Below are 14,121 nucleotides of genomic sequence, written 5' to 3'. Positions count from 1 at the left end.
TAAAGAACTTAAAAGAGAGTTTTGGTGGAGAACAACAGGAGGATCAAGAAGGTCTGGGAGAACAGCATGATGTTCTTGTTCTAGAAGAAGTCTGAGCAAGTGTTCAGAATTCCTGTGACCAGAATTCTGCAGTGGCTCCCACCTACTCATTATCTGCCCTGGTGGCAAAATCACCAGTGGAGCTTTCAAAAATATATCGACTATTACCTGCTGTACCCAACCCCTACCTCCAACTATTAGAACAGAATTTCTGTATTTAAAATGCTCATGGATAATTCTAATACACAGCCAAGGTTAAGAACTAGTTACCTGTACAATGAAACCCGAACTGTCTAGTCAGTAAATTCTGTCTCCTTAAGGACGGGAAGCTGTCAGAGCCATCTTGGTACCCCAGTGGGTCAGCCCAGTGCCTGACACTTAATCCATTCTAAATAAATGTTAACTGGATGAATACACTGATGAGCTACATAGATGAATGGACATGAATTAGGAGCCCTGGGCAATTGTAGATAATTTGAATATCCTAAAATCAAGGTGAGAGACGGAAGGGAGCTCAAGGGTGAGGCAGAAAGAAGGAAAAGTAGACACCAAAGAAAATTCCACCTGCTTTGCCATTTTCCTTAGAGCTATGCCAGGACTCATGATCTCCTTTGCAGACGAACAGGAGAGTGAGGGACATAAAGCCTGTTTTTTCAATCTCTGCACATGGGGAAGCCCCTTCCATGATAGGTTCACGCTGTGTTCTCATGGTCCTGAAAAGCTCCAGGATATTATTTTTTTAATGGTCAAAGATTACTAAATCCCATGGATCCCAGGGCCCCTGATGGAGGCATCCTTTTAGTGTCTTACTTGAACTGCTGTAAGATGTAAAATCTGTGTATCCACTTAAATATTTATCTATTTCTTGCCTGAGGTTTGGGCAGCATGCAGGTTTCCTTTAGTAATGGAATTGTGACTTATAAAGAAGCATGTACTGGAAACTCTTGTTCTTTGTATATTGAACATAAATAGGTGTGTTTCCCTTAGCTGGTAGACAAGAGGAAGTTGTGATCATTTCCTTGAGAAACATTAACCCAAGTCCCCACCCAGAGATGGGTCACTGGTGATTGTTTCTTTTGGATGAAAGGAGGAGGAACAAAACAAAATAGGAGAGAGGAAGGCAATAAAATGAAAATCTGAGCTCTCTCCCGGATATGTGGGTGGATAAGTGGGGCCTGGCTTTGGAAAACTAGTATTTCAGGAAAGTCCATTCCTTTGCTCAAGGTATTATTACTCACCCACGTCACCATTGCCAACTCCTGAATGTGAACAGTAGATTAAAGAAGGTGAAGAGGACCCACTGACTTACACTTAAAACTTGTCCGCTGTTCCTGACATGGAAATGTGACTTTCTTGAGATTCAGGCAGAAGAGGTTTGTGCACATGATTTCCAAGCTTTCTTCCAACTCTTCTGGCCTCCATGCTTTCTCTCCATTCCAATTGACCAGCCCCACTGTTAAAATTTTTGGCTCATGGAAATTTTGTAGAAGCAGAGGAAAATTCTGGAGATCTCCCCTGAAGTATGTCCATATCCACAATATTTGTGCACACTTCAGGTGGGTCATGAGCCCCTCTGAAGCTACTGTTGTAAATCCTTACCATCTAATCTGCTCAAAAACCTTCAAAAACTCCCCATGGCCTACCAAATACATGCTTAAGACCTGTTGGCTGCCTTTTAAAGCGCCCCACACTATGTACCCTACCTATCCTTTCAAGAGCATCTCCCAAAATTCATTTATTTAGCTTTACAGGTAATAAACATCTATTCCTTACAAAACATTAAAGTTATACATTGTAGGCATAGGTGTATGTTCATGTATACATGCAAATATATCAATCTCAGAATATATAAATACATGATATTATAATATATACAGAAATATATCTGATATATCTAATAATACATTACAATAATATATAAAATATAAAACATATTAGAAATGGAAGAATAACAAAGGTGTATAATATACAGGACTTGCTCACTATTATTGCTTTATAATTTGCATATATTATCTCTGCTACTATATTATAAGCTATAAGGTAGGGGGAAATGTGTTTTATCTATCTTTGGTTAACCGAGGGTCCTCAGAATAGTGTCATGTATAGAATAAATGATCAGTAAAAGTTCAGAGAACACATAACATTCTTAATTAGGAATTAAATTGACAGGTTAAGGAGACTATGTACACCAATAGCTTTGATAAATTATCAAAGCTAAGTTAAACACCCTCTGTAGGGAATACTTAATGCCAACTTCCTAGAATAGAGATAAACTATATGGGGAAAAGCAGCTCTAAAAACTTTTGTAAAAACAAACCAGAATCCTATATGGAGAGAAGAGTAACCATAGAGCAATTTATATAGAATATCATGCTTGTAATTAAAAACTCAGCTTTATTGTCACCCTTTCAGAAACTATTCAGTCTAAGGTAACTAATTTCTAGCACACTCCTCTATTTTCATTCTTTGCATATCACTTATAACCATCTGATATTTTTCCTTTTCAGCTGATTGATTGATGAATTGATTGATTTTTAAATTGCTTGTCTCCTCCCACTAGAATGTGAACTCTAGAGGACCAGGGACCTTGTGTGACTTGTTTCCTCGCTATAGACACAACTATACACCTAGAGCTATATCTTGCACAAAGCTGGTGGACAAATAAGTACCTGCCAAATAAAGGAACACATTCACAAAAATAATACTATGTATTATCTATGGATGTTTATGTACCTTTTCAAAAATATAAAAGGTATTGGAAGGGTAAACAAGAATTTTTGGGGGTGGGATAAGTATTGAGCGGTCAGAGTCTTGGAGGATAGAACTCAGCACGGTAGTTAAAGGAGACTTTACTTACATGAGAAATGGTTTATTTCTTTAAGAAAATAGACAAGAAGCACGAGATGACAAATATTAACTATTCTGGTGGTGAGAATTTGAGGGTCTGTTATATTGCTTTTTGTACTTTTCTCTATCTTTTAAATTTCTCAAAACAATTTTTTTTAAAGGTCTGAATAGAGAAGAGTGAATTTATCCTAGCTTTACAGGATCTAAAGCTCTCTGATGTGCTGTTACCTATACTTGATCATTACAGTAATTCTGACGTAATTATTACCAGCCTTATTTTATACAGGAGGAAAATGAGACCAAGCTTGATAAGGGGGCTTGCCGATAAGGGCAATGCTCTGCTGAGAACCTGACCTAGGGATGATTTCTCTTTCAAGAGATAACATCACTGCCCCATCAAATATGAGGGCTAGACCAGAGGTAAAAAAAAAAAATTAGCTTTGAGGCCAACAGGCAAGAGAACTAGAAGAGTTAAAACTAAATTGACGAACAACAAATAGGTAAATATTTTAATACAAATAGAAAATATGCCTCACATGATCTTAGGCAAGTTGCTTCAAATTTTAAGGCTTGTTTTCCTCTCCTATAAAATAGGGTATTTACTTACCTCATTCGATTCTTTTTTTTTTTTGCACTGGGTCTTAGTTGAGGCTCGCGGGCTCCTTAGTTGTGGCTCGCCGGCTCCTTAGTTGCAGTACATGGGCTCCTTAGTTGCAGCAGGCAGGCTCCTTAGTTGCGGCTCCAGGGCTCCTTAGTTGTGGCTTGCCAGCTCCTTAGTTGTGGCATGAGAAGTCTTAGTTGCAGCATGCATGTGGGATCTAGTTCCCTGACCAGTGATTGAACCCAACCCCCTGCATTGGGAGCGTGGAGTCTTATCCACTGCCCCACCAGGGAAGTCCCATTACCTCATTTGCTTCTTGTGAGCATTGTATAATTTATGTATTTATGTATGACATAAACTATATTATATATAAAAGACACAGCGCAGTATCTGGCACTTAATAGATTGTTCAATATTTGTTTGTCTCCTCTCAGTTTCTTATGCTGCCATGTATTATGTTGAACAGTTAGAAACTGCCTTTTTCTTTTAATAAAAATCATTGAATATGGGCAATTTTGTGAGGTTCATGCTGCTACTCTTTGAATGTGACCTCTGATAACAACCATCTGCTACCTCATCTTGAATTCACACGTGAGGGAAGCGCAGAGCAGAGTTTGAATAAGACTGATGATTGTTTGGGGCTTGGGCTGGAGAGTCTATTTGCAAGGATAGATAAAAGCGATTTGCAAGTGTGTAAGGAGGAGAAGGATAGTCCAATTGGCAGAGAAGGGTTTACATAATCAAGGTGAGGCAATTGCAAGCTAGACAGCTGCTCAAGAGCTTTTGGCACTAAAATATATTGACCAGCTGGGATATCATTAATGCTTAACAGTTTTATCCTCATGACCATACCTTGGCCAATTAGGTTGTCTTTGACCACCGAAGGGTATGATATATTCTGATGTAAATGCCACATGTGTATCTGTGTAGCACGTATCCTGTTGCTTTGATGTGTTGTAGAATATACACTAAATATAAATGCATTCGTTTCTTCAGAACACAAGGTTAAATGGTGTGATTAAAGAGGAAAAGAATTTAAATAGGCATTAATTTCTTTTAAAAAACAATTATTATTCTGAGAAATACTTTTTTGTATATTCTGAGAGTAAAGGGATTCAAATAAAATTATTTTTAAGGTGAATTTTTAGAGAATGATTTTAGAAAAAGAAATATGGGTAAGGAAAGCCAGTTCTGCACATTTTTCATACAAATAAATACAGACAGGAGAAATGTAATGACTAAAAGACAGTGATTGAAGGACCTTAACAGAAAGCTGTTTGCAGTGTTAAAAGAAACACTTGGACCAGTGTCATTAGCCTATGAAGCCGTTTCAGAAATGCTCTTACTAGGCAATTTCCCAATAGTGTCTTTAAATTATGGGACAGGCAAAACAAATAAGGACAAAATATAAGACAATTGAATGCCACAACATTTCCCAGAATGCTTCATACACTAAAATTTAATACGTTAGAATATTTGGAATATTTTCAGAATTTGCAACTGTGACATTGGCAAATAAAATTTGTAATACGGAGTTTTTATACAGTAGCAAAAACACAGTCATCCAAACACAGAACCCTTACTAAACTACCTAATCCAAAATGCATGTGGATAAGGATTTCACCTGTAAATTGTTTTTTAAATTTTAAATCATTTGCAGTTTATTTAATTTGACATCTACTGGAATCCCTTGGTCACTTGCATCAGCATTTCTGGATTAACCTTTAAACCTGGTACTGGTCATATATTCTTCCTTCCCCATATTTTAAGTACTAGTTTGGCTACTGATGACTGTTCCTTATCCCTATGTAAACCACTAAAAGTAACGTCAATGTTCCTTCTTCAAAGCTGGAGATCTGACATCAAGAATTTTATATGGGGAGTATCAAAAATAAGGAGGCAACCAAACAAGTTACTCCTTCTATCTATGGAACTACTTAATCATCTGATAGAAGTCAAACAAAACACGGCCTGAGGGCAAAGGCAGCTATAAGTATGAGGAATCCTCTCTACAAATACCATACAGATATGTATATATACATGCATATACATATATGTATAAATATATACATATAGTTTTCTGCTAATGCTTTGATAAGCTATTAAAGAAACCCATTTTTATGGTCTAGTTTCTTTTCCTTCTTCAGATGGAAGGCTTTTACCAAAACTTGTAGACAATAGATCATGTAATATTAGTAGCGGAAAGGACCTTATCTATCATCGAGTTCAAGTCCCTCCTTTACAGATGAAAAATTTAAGGGGGAGAAAGCTTTTGCAACTTGTTAACATCCCTCAGCCAGTTAGCGGCAGAGTCAAGACCAGATCCCAAATGCGCACCGATAACTAGATGAATGCCTCTAAATCGTTCTTACTTTGTAAACCACATTTCTCTTAAAATATTACACACCCACGTAACATTTCAGACTGAATAATCAGCAACTTTGCTGATAATAGTGGGATGGCTTTTTTTTATGTTGAAAGTCCTGGGATAAAGGGATCCTGGACGTGAAATTCTGCCTGAAAGCCAGCCTGTTCGGGGTGGCCATGCTGTTGCTCTGTCTTCACCTTGCACTGACACTCCTCCACCAGCATCACCAGCTTGACCACGGGGGCCAGGCCAGTGCAGTTGAGCTGCAAGTGCATCGTGGTGAACTTGTCAGGCAGGCAGTGGGAGCAGAAGGTGTAGGGGTGCTGCGCAGCTTCAGGAAAACGAACAGACCCGCATTTTCCAAAGCAAAGGTTGTTCTGTACAACCACTTTCTCACAGTCTTCATGGGTGATAGTCTAAAAGGCAAACACATCTCCATTAAATTACCTTGAGTCATTTCTTTACCATACATGATGCCGAAGCTATAGACTGTAAGCGAGGATAACTTAGACTAAAATTTAAAAGTCTTTCCAGGGACTTCCCTGGCAGTCCAGTGGTTAAGACTTCGCACTCCCACGACAGGTGGCACAGGTTCGATCCCTGGTCAGGGAACTAAGATCCCACGTGCAGTGCAGTGGCCAAAAAATAAATAAAAAGATTTTAAAATCTTTCCAATGTTGGATACAGTTTGCAATAATCAAGTGATGGCATCTTAAGAGCGTGGAGCTACCTTAACTAAATTTTTTATTGGATACATTAATAAATTAGCCTGTAGAAAATAACTAAGGTAATATGAAAATATTTTACTCTACACTTAAATGCCAAACTCTAAGACATTTTGTCTAATTGGGTGTTACCTGTCTGAAAATTCTAATGGTTAGCTTCTTATAAGTAATGTGCCTTACCCTTCTACTCTTCACAGTGCATTGTACAAAATAAATTCTCAATACATGTTTGTTCAATTGCTCATAGAATAGATCAGAACATCCAGAGTTTAATTCTGTCCTATTTTACTGCGCTTATAGTACATTCAAATCTATTAAGTTGCATGGAGCAAAGTTGCAGCACCTGTGCCTCTAAATCATCGTGCATGACATCATCTTTGCGTCTCCCATAACCCCATACACCTAGCTTTATGTGCCCTTCAAAATATATGAGCCAAACACCTTATTTTTAATTTAATTAGTGATAGAATTCAAAATAAGAGTTCAAAGGGAATTTGATTGCCCAATTCTTAGGAGCAATTTTTAAATTATACATGGGCCAACAAAGCAGTCATTATTATTTGATCACTGACTTGTCGTTGCTACATATCCTTGCCTTTTCAGAATACTTAACTGCCTTGCACAGTCAATTACCTTATAATACTGCCTGCTTAATTGTGTAGCTTTACTGGACTGTAAAATTTTACTCTATCCTGCATTGCTTTTGGTTCAGTATCTTTGTGTTTAAGGACCTGATGCAATTTCTCAATTTTAATTTAACATTTGGAGTGTGGGCTTTGCCAGGACTGACTGGAGGCAGTAGATAGTAGAATGCTCCTTTGTCTTAATAGTGTGGAATCAATCATAATAACTGCAAATCAGCCAACACAACATGAACTGGGAAACAGGTGTTTCTAAGAGGAGGAAATGTGATTTCACATCAAGATTACTTTTTGAAAGCTTATGAGAAAATACGTTAAATCATTTTTGTGATAGTAATGCTAGAACTAATATGGCAACTTCTGCCTGACAACCTCAACATATTTTATAGACCTATGAAGTAGGTGTGAAATACAGGGGTTAAGACCACCATACATGCATGTTTGGGGAGGAGTCCAATGTATCCCATCTTATCTACAGATGGAATCCACCTGTTCATCCATATCCTAATAGAGTGTAGAGATGTAGCTAGAGAGAAGTTCTAGTGATTGCTCTAACTTCCCAACTTACTAACTGGGGGTACAGTCTATTACCTCTCCAGATAAGACCACCCCGATGTAAAAATAAATAAATAAAACCCCATAAAACAAAGCTCTATGCCATCAATATGAAGTACCATCATACCATTCTTGAAGCATTTCCAAGGTTGGAAGGAAATTTAGGGAGTATGATCATACTTTGCCAAATCCACTGATGAAGGCCCAAGGACCAAATCTGGGAATGAGGTGAGACTCGGGCTCCTGGCACATTCGGCCCCTACTTTCCACCTGTCCCAGCTGTCCACCCCCTCCTGAAAACCTGGATCCCCTTCCCCACCCAGAACAAATACCTGGCTGAAGGGCACCGTCCTACAGGTCTCCCGATGCACTTCATGGCTTTTGATGGGCAGGATGATCCCCTGAGAAGCTGGACTCATTCTGAACATGAAATGGTGCCAGAATTTCTTGGCTTCCTCCCGAAGAGGAGATTTCTCCATTGGCATCCCATCCTCTGGCTGAGTGAGACCCTGGGTCCCAGGGAAGAACTGCTCACTGACTGAGCCCTGGGGTGGGTGCAGCTCTCTCTCAGGCTTCTTCCAGAATCTCCCAAACCTGGACAGCATCTTTTCTCTCTGCCTCCGACCTTCCCCTGCAGTGCTGGCACCTACTAGGTGTGGCACTGCCACAAACAGATCTGGCTTCTCCTCAGCTTCCTCATGGTTGCCCAAGGAGAGCTCTCTGCGATGCCTTTCTAGGAGCAAGAGAGAAACAGAATTCTGACTCTGGCGGCCATCCCCGTGCCTTGCAGCTTTCCCTAGAGGCAGGAGTAGCAACAGCTGAAGGAAGTGAAGATGCATGCTGTCGGGGCCGAAGCTTCTTGCAGATTCACAGATGGTGAGGCCCCAAAAGAGGTTCACTCTCTGCAGGACTGTGAACAGGGAGATGCTATATATAGATACCTGCCTTGTAGGATGGGAAGGCAGGTGGTCAGTAGCCAGGCAGAGTAAACACATTCCTTGTTTGCTTGAATTATGTAGTGCTAATGGTGTCCTGCCTTCATTTTGGTTTTGTGTATTTTAGAAGGCCTCAGTGAAAGCCGGGGACCCAGGGGGTAATTAGCTGACACTTTATCGTCTGAGATTTAAAGAGCAGTATTTGTGAAAACAACACATTCTTTGCCCGGATTTCCCATCACTGTTGTTAGAAGGACCAGAGTGAGGTAATATTTGTGGTGCATCTGCTTTGTGCTGGGATAGAACAGACATGTTTTAAGGAGAGAAGTATATCAGATAAAAATTAACGCATACATTTAGCCAAAGATCAGGTTGTTAGGCTCTACACACACACACACACACACACACACACATGCACACGCACACACACACAGAGAAGCAGCCAAAGAAGTATATAAAAGTTGTAAGAAAGGGAAAGGAAGAAATAGAGGGATGTTAAGTTCGTTGAGCAGAGGACAATCCCTGTTACTGAGATGTGGTTAGGGTTGTTGATTTTTGCATAGTAACAGTAAAGGGAGTATATTCTCCTTTTCCACACATGGAAACTCACAATTCCCAAGTAATCCCCTCACCTTAAGAATCAAATACTTGGTGCTAAATTTCACAACTGGTCAATCATCAGATAAGCTTTTTCAATTGTTCACAAATTTCTCAACAGGATCCTAAGTAATAGACTGACAGCTCATTAGCCCTCACTGAGGATGGGGAAGTGTCTTTCCCTCAAGCCACCCTACTGACTTTTTTTTTTTTTTAATTTCTCTAAACAAAGAGCCAGACTTGAGAACGTGGATTCTAAGAACCAGGTTTGATAGCTCTGGGCATGAAGCTGGCTGGTCCATTCTTTACCTTACAGAATCCACATCATCTTTATTCTGCAGTAATTGATGACCAGGTTAAATAAAGATGAAGGCAAACATGACTCTTCAGGGATCAAAGGAAAATTTGTTAGATGACTATCATTCAAAAATGTTATAAATCAGATGAGGGTATGAGAAAGGAACACATCCACAAAAATGGAACCCTAGAGTTGAGTCCAAGCTACCCTCTACACTAACTGAACAGTATTTCCATTGGGAATTGACTCAGTACTTGCTTGTATTTCTCCCCTTTTAATTTAATCACCATATTGTTTGCTTTCAGTAACACACGTAAGCCTGGAACATGCCCCTCTCTTTTTTTCAGTACCGATTAATCTTTCTTTCCAAGAAGTGATCCATTTGAAGATTTTTTTCAGACACTAGTGTTCTTCTTAATAGTCAGGCACGATTTCTGTGAGACAAAGCGTCAAGTCCTTTTACCTACAATAATGAATTATTTTTAAATGAACCATCATTTTCCCAGAAATCTATCAGAAGAGATATACTTTACTTGTACCAAGTACCCATAGAACCTGTGCTAGTATTACTTAAGGTACAATTGATTCATACTAAATGAACATTAGTATTTGCCATTTCTTTTCAAGTGCTTTTTAAAAGTTGCCTGCTGTTTGAATTTCTTAATTTCCCTCAGCCATCCAATGCAATAGGCCTTCCAGAGCTAGCCACTCTAAATATAAATTACATAATTTATATTAGCTGACCACTTAATTATAAATATGGTGTGGGAGCTAACTATGATATGTTTCCTGATTCCTTTTAGACTTTACGTTTTCGTGCCTGAAGTTCCACTGCCATCAATCACAGTTTTTCCCCAGACTGAAGACTATTCCAGATATTCTACTCGGGGTCTCAGGTTGCTTGTCTCTGAACATAGGGTACAATTCAAGTAATTTCTTTTGAATTAAAATTTGTAGAAGACTCACTTTGTGAGCCAAGCATCATATTAGATACTAGAATATGATAGAAAATGATGAAAACTTACTTCCTGCCCTCAAGTAGTCTAGTGGTATCACACATTTTATAACTTTATTAAATTAGCTGTGGGGATGTCAGTTATGCATATTTATCCTTTCCTTAGTCCTAAACCCCTCTTCTTCTGATACTAATTTTGGTGTTTATAAATGTCATTTAAAAATTACTCATGGAGCATTTCCTTTTGCTGTTCTGTCAGTCCTGTTGAGAAAATGTGCAAATATCTTGAAGGGTAAATCTAGCAAAGTAAAGCCTTCTGTGACGAGTACTACGGTACAGGAGTCTATCTTCAACCCCTGCCTTTTACAGTTAACAGCAGATGACATTCTCCTTTCACCACTGTGTCCTTACATCAGTTCTAAAGCTGTGTATGTGGTACATTATAGTTTACGCTCAAAAACATAAACATTTTGGTGTGGGTCTTCAGTCATACAAGCATACAGTGACCTCTCAATTTGGATGAAGCCAAATGGAGATATAGGTGTGGAGGGGGGTCTCCAGACACAGCAGGCAGCTGCTGTGTGGAGAGAGCACCACAAATTGCTGGTGTCCTTAGTACCAAATGCCACAGCGGAAGGCAGACCTGAGCTTTCATGAGCCCAAGTCTGCCTAAATCTGCTTTCTGGGACCACCTCAAGCCTTCATGCGAGCCAGAGGGTCCAATCTCATCCTTCATTCTTTCCGATTTATAACGCATGCTCCGCATGATCTGAACTCTGAGTTCAACTTGACCTGGCTTCCTAGGCACTAGGATGTCTTCAGGACTCTGTGGAGCTCCCAGTGTGCCTGTGAGAGAACAGTAACAGCTATGTTTTCCTGTCCCTCTTACAGACTCTCAGAAAGGAGCTAAAAGCAGTCCAGTGCTCTCTAAGGGGAAACAGAGTAACTCAATTCTTTTGTAAAAACCCCAGACCTAAATCAACAAAAGGTGAGAGGCAGCGTTGGGGTAGGAGATAGGCATTAGAGTTAAAACTGAGAGACAGAAAGGGGAATTTGGGCTGATGGTTTTGTGGAAGAAATCTGTCTAGGGTACATGCCATTGCCTCAAAACTCTCTCTCTTTTCAAAATAGAGAATAACCACAGGACCATGGGAGTTTAGATTATTTAAAAAGAACTCAAAAGAAGGCAAAATCTTTCTCTTCTTTTCCAAAGGACAAGGAAGACAGCAAATTAGGGTACGTGGTTTCCCCTTAAACCTTTTATCATGATTTAGTTTAGTAAACTATTTAAAACATAGTTCTCTCTCCCTCTCCACTCCCCTCCTTTCCACTTTCTATGGAAAGAAAACATTAGGAAGGCCTACCTCCTACTTCACTTATTGAACTCATGGATACACTCATTCATACAGCATATATCTGAGTGCCAACTCTGTGCTAGGTCCTGAGGATAAAATAGTGAGGGTGTCCTTGTCCAGGCCTAATGAAATTTGCAATCTAGAGGGAGAGTAAAGTTTATTCAAAATGAGTTACACAAAGAAAACCTAGGCAGACAACATTCCTAGCACTAATCAGGGACTTTCAGGTAGATCCAAATCCCAAAGGCACCGTGGACTGTCACACTGTGTTTCTACTAATTTTATTCAATAAACATTTGCAAATAAGTATTGCACCAGGTAGTGCAATAGATGTCATGCAAATTTTTTCTTTTATTTTTGATTAGGTAATAAATAGGTGTAGCAACAAAATTGAGATTACACAAAAAATTGTATGGTAAAAATTAAATCTTCCTCTGAACTCCCAGGCTTCCTGTCCTGCCCTGGAGGCCATCAGTGTTGTCAACTTATTTATATTCAATCGTTTAAAATTGTTACCGCTTATGGGCTGAATTGTGTGTTCCCCCTAATTTACATGTTGAAGTCATAACCCCCAGTATCTCAGAATGTGACTGTATTTGAAGATAGGGCCTTTAGAGAGGTAACGAAATTTAAATGAGGCCGTTAGGGTGGGGCTTCATCCAACAAGGCTGATGTCCTCATAAGAAAAAGAGATTGAGACAAAGACACACACAGAGGAAAGACCATGTAAAGACATAAGGGGAAGACGGCTGTCTACATTCCCAGAAGAGAGCCCTCAGAAGGAAACAACCTTAACCTTGACTTTGGACTTCCAGCCTCTAGAACTGTGAAAAAATAAATTTCTACTGTTTAAGCCACCAAGTCTGTGGTACTTTGTTATGGCAGCCGTAACAAACTAATACATCACTCAAAGAGAAAAAATATATAGACAATAGAAAAGGACAAATACCAAATGCTGTACCATATTATAAAATTTCCCCATTTCCGCTCTTTGGCACTGATCTCAGCATTACATTTTAAGGTCAGATTATTCTGTTAGCAGTTTCAGTGATCTTATTGCTCTCTGTCCAAAACACTCCCACACCGTAAAGAAGCATTTTACTTTTTGCAACTGGGGATGTATCTACTACTATGCACAAGTCATGGACAATACCTAAATTTGACAAATAAGCTACTTACCAGGATTGCATAGAGGGCTCCTACAAATCTGAGAAGGAGGCCAAGGCGGCCAAGGCGACTTCACTATGTGCCCCACCATCCACCATCCATCGATCCCCCACTGCCTACAGCCTCTATTTATAGCTAGTCCAGGATGCCTTCACTGATGATAAACATCTGTCATGCTCCTTCTTCCTAATCCTTAAAATTTACCTGGATCATTTCTCATTTTGCAGAAAGCTGCTCTCAGAAAGAGTAATGTAAGTGGGAGTAACTCCAGATTTGAAGCCAGAAAAACTTTGGCTCGGCCTGACAGTTTATTAAGCCTCATGATCTCAGGTGCTTAACTTCATGTCCCTAAACCTTGCCAGAAAGAATACCACCTGCCATGCTTTCCTCATCTGGCTCATTGCCTTCCTTTTCACCCCAGATCCTGTTATTACCCTGGGTAACTTTAGGATTCACATGGATGGGTCTGACCAATAACACGCCACCAGTATTACATGATGTCCTATTCAGTACCCTGGCTGAAATCTGATGATTCCACTCCATCTGGCCTCTCCATCCCCTTTACATTCTCACCCCTGTTATTCCCAGGAATTGCTCCACCTCTAAACGGTAAATTTCACATTCCGCTCTCTCAGGACAACCTCCTGTTGTTTCCGCTCTCGTTGTTTCCACAACATCTGTTTTCTGCTTTGCCCTTATAACAGTGCTACCACAATTGCAGTTAAATAATTACTTCTATCAACATTTGTTTAACATTTGTCTCCACTTTAGATTTTAAAGTCCATGAAAGTAGGGGCTCTGCCTTTCTCAGTCACCATCTCAGGCCCTAAAAGAGTTCCTTCTGTGTAATAGATGCTCAAAATATTTGTGAATGAATGAATATAAATCCTCTGGTCTTCACTTCCTTCCCTATCCAGCTTGTATCCATGGCCCATCACTTCAAATTTTTGCAATATTCCCAACTTCCTCAGCCCTTTTTCTTTCTCTTGCATGATCTAGTAAAATTCCAACCCTGGAAACACCCAGCTGTCCCTCTTT

At 39.5% G+C, this 14,121-nt stretch overlaps 1 protein-coding gene across 1 annotated transcript; it reads right to left on the bottom strand.

Annotated features, from left to right (window-relative positions):
* Window positions 1–3,786: 3,786 nt before the first annotated feature.
* CER1 (cerberus 1, DAN family BMP antagonist) lies at window positions 3,787–10,736 on the bottom strand. Its single transcript, XM_022573443.3, has 2 exons — window positions 8,109–10,736; window positions 3,787–6,271 (listed from the first exon to the last, which is right to left on the bottom strand). The coding sequence occupies exons 1-2, from the start codon at window positions 8,769–8,771 to the stop codon at window positions 5,957–5,959; spliced, it is 978 nt and encodes a 325-aa protein (XP_022429151.3). The 5' UTR covers window positions 8,772–10,736; the 3' UTR covers window positions 3,787–5,956.
* Between the last annotated feature and the right edge of the window lie 3,385 nt (window positions 10,737–14,121).

The sequence above is a fragment of the Delphinapterus leucas genome, chromosome 6 (assembly GCF_059928025.1).
Source record: "Delphinapterus leucas isolate spDelLeu-1000000601 "Yukka" chromosome 6, BTC_Dleu_Yukka2, whole genome shotgun sequence".
Lineage (NCBI taxonomy): Eukaryota > Metazoa > Chordata > Mammalia > Artiodactyla > Monodontidae > Delphinapterus > Delphinapterus leucas.
Note: the sequence above shows the minus strand (reverse complement) of the source record. Positions and strands in the feature narration are given on the sequence as shown.

Bases quoted from the DNA above. Each gene is read 5' to 3' on its own strand.
- CER1 (XM_022573443.3), bottom strand. From the start codon at position 8,771: ATGTGTTTACTCTGCCTGGCTACTGACCACCTGCCTTCCCATCCTACA. The intron at 6,272-8,108 runs GTATTTGTTCTG...TTTGCCTTTTAG, and splicing joins GGACGGTGCCCTTCAGCCAG to ACTATCACCCATGAAGACTG.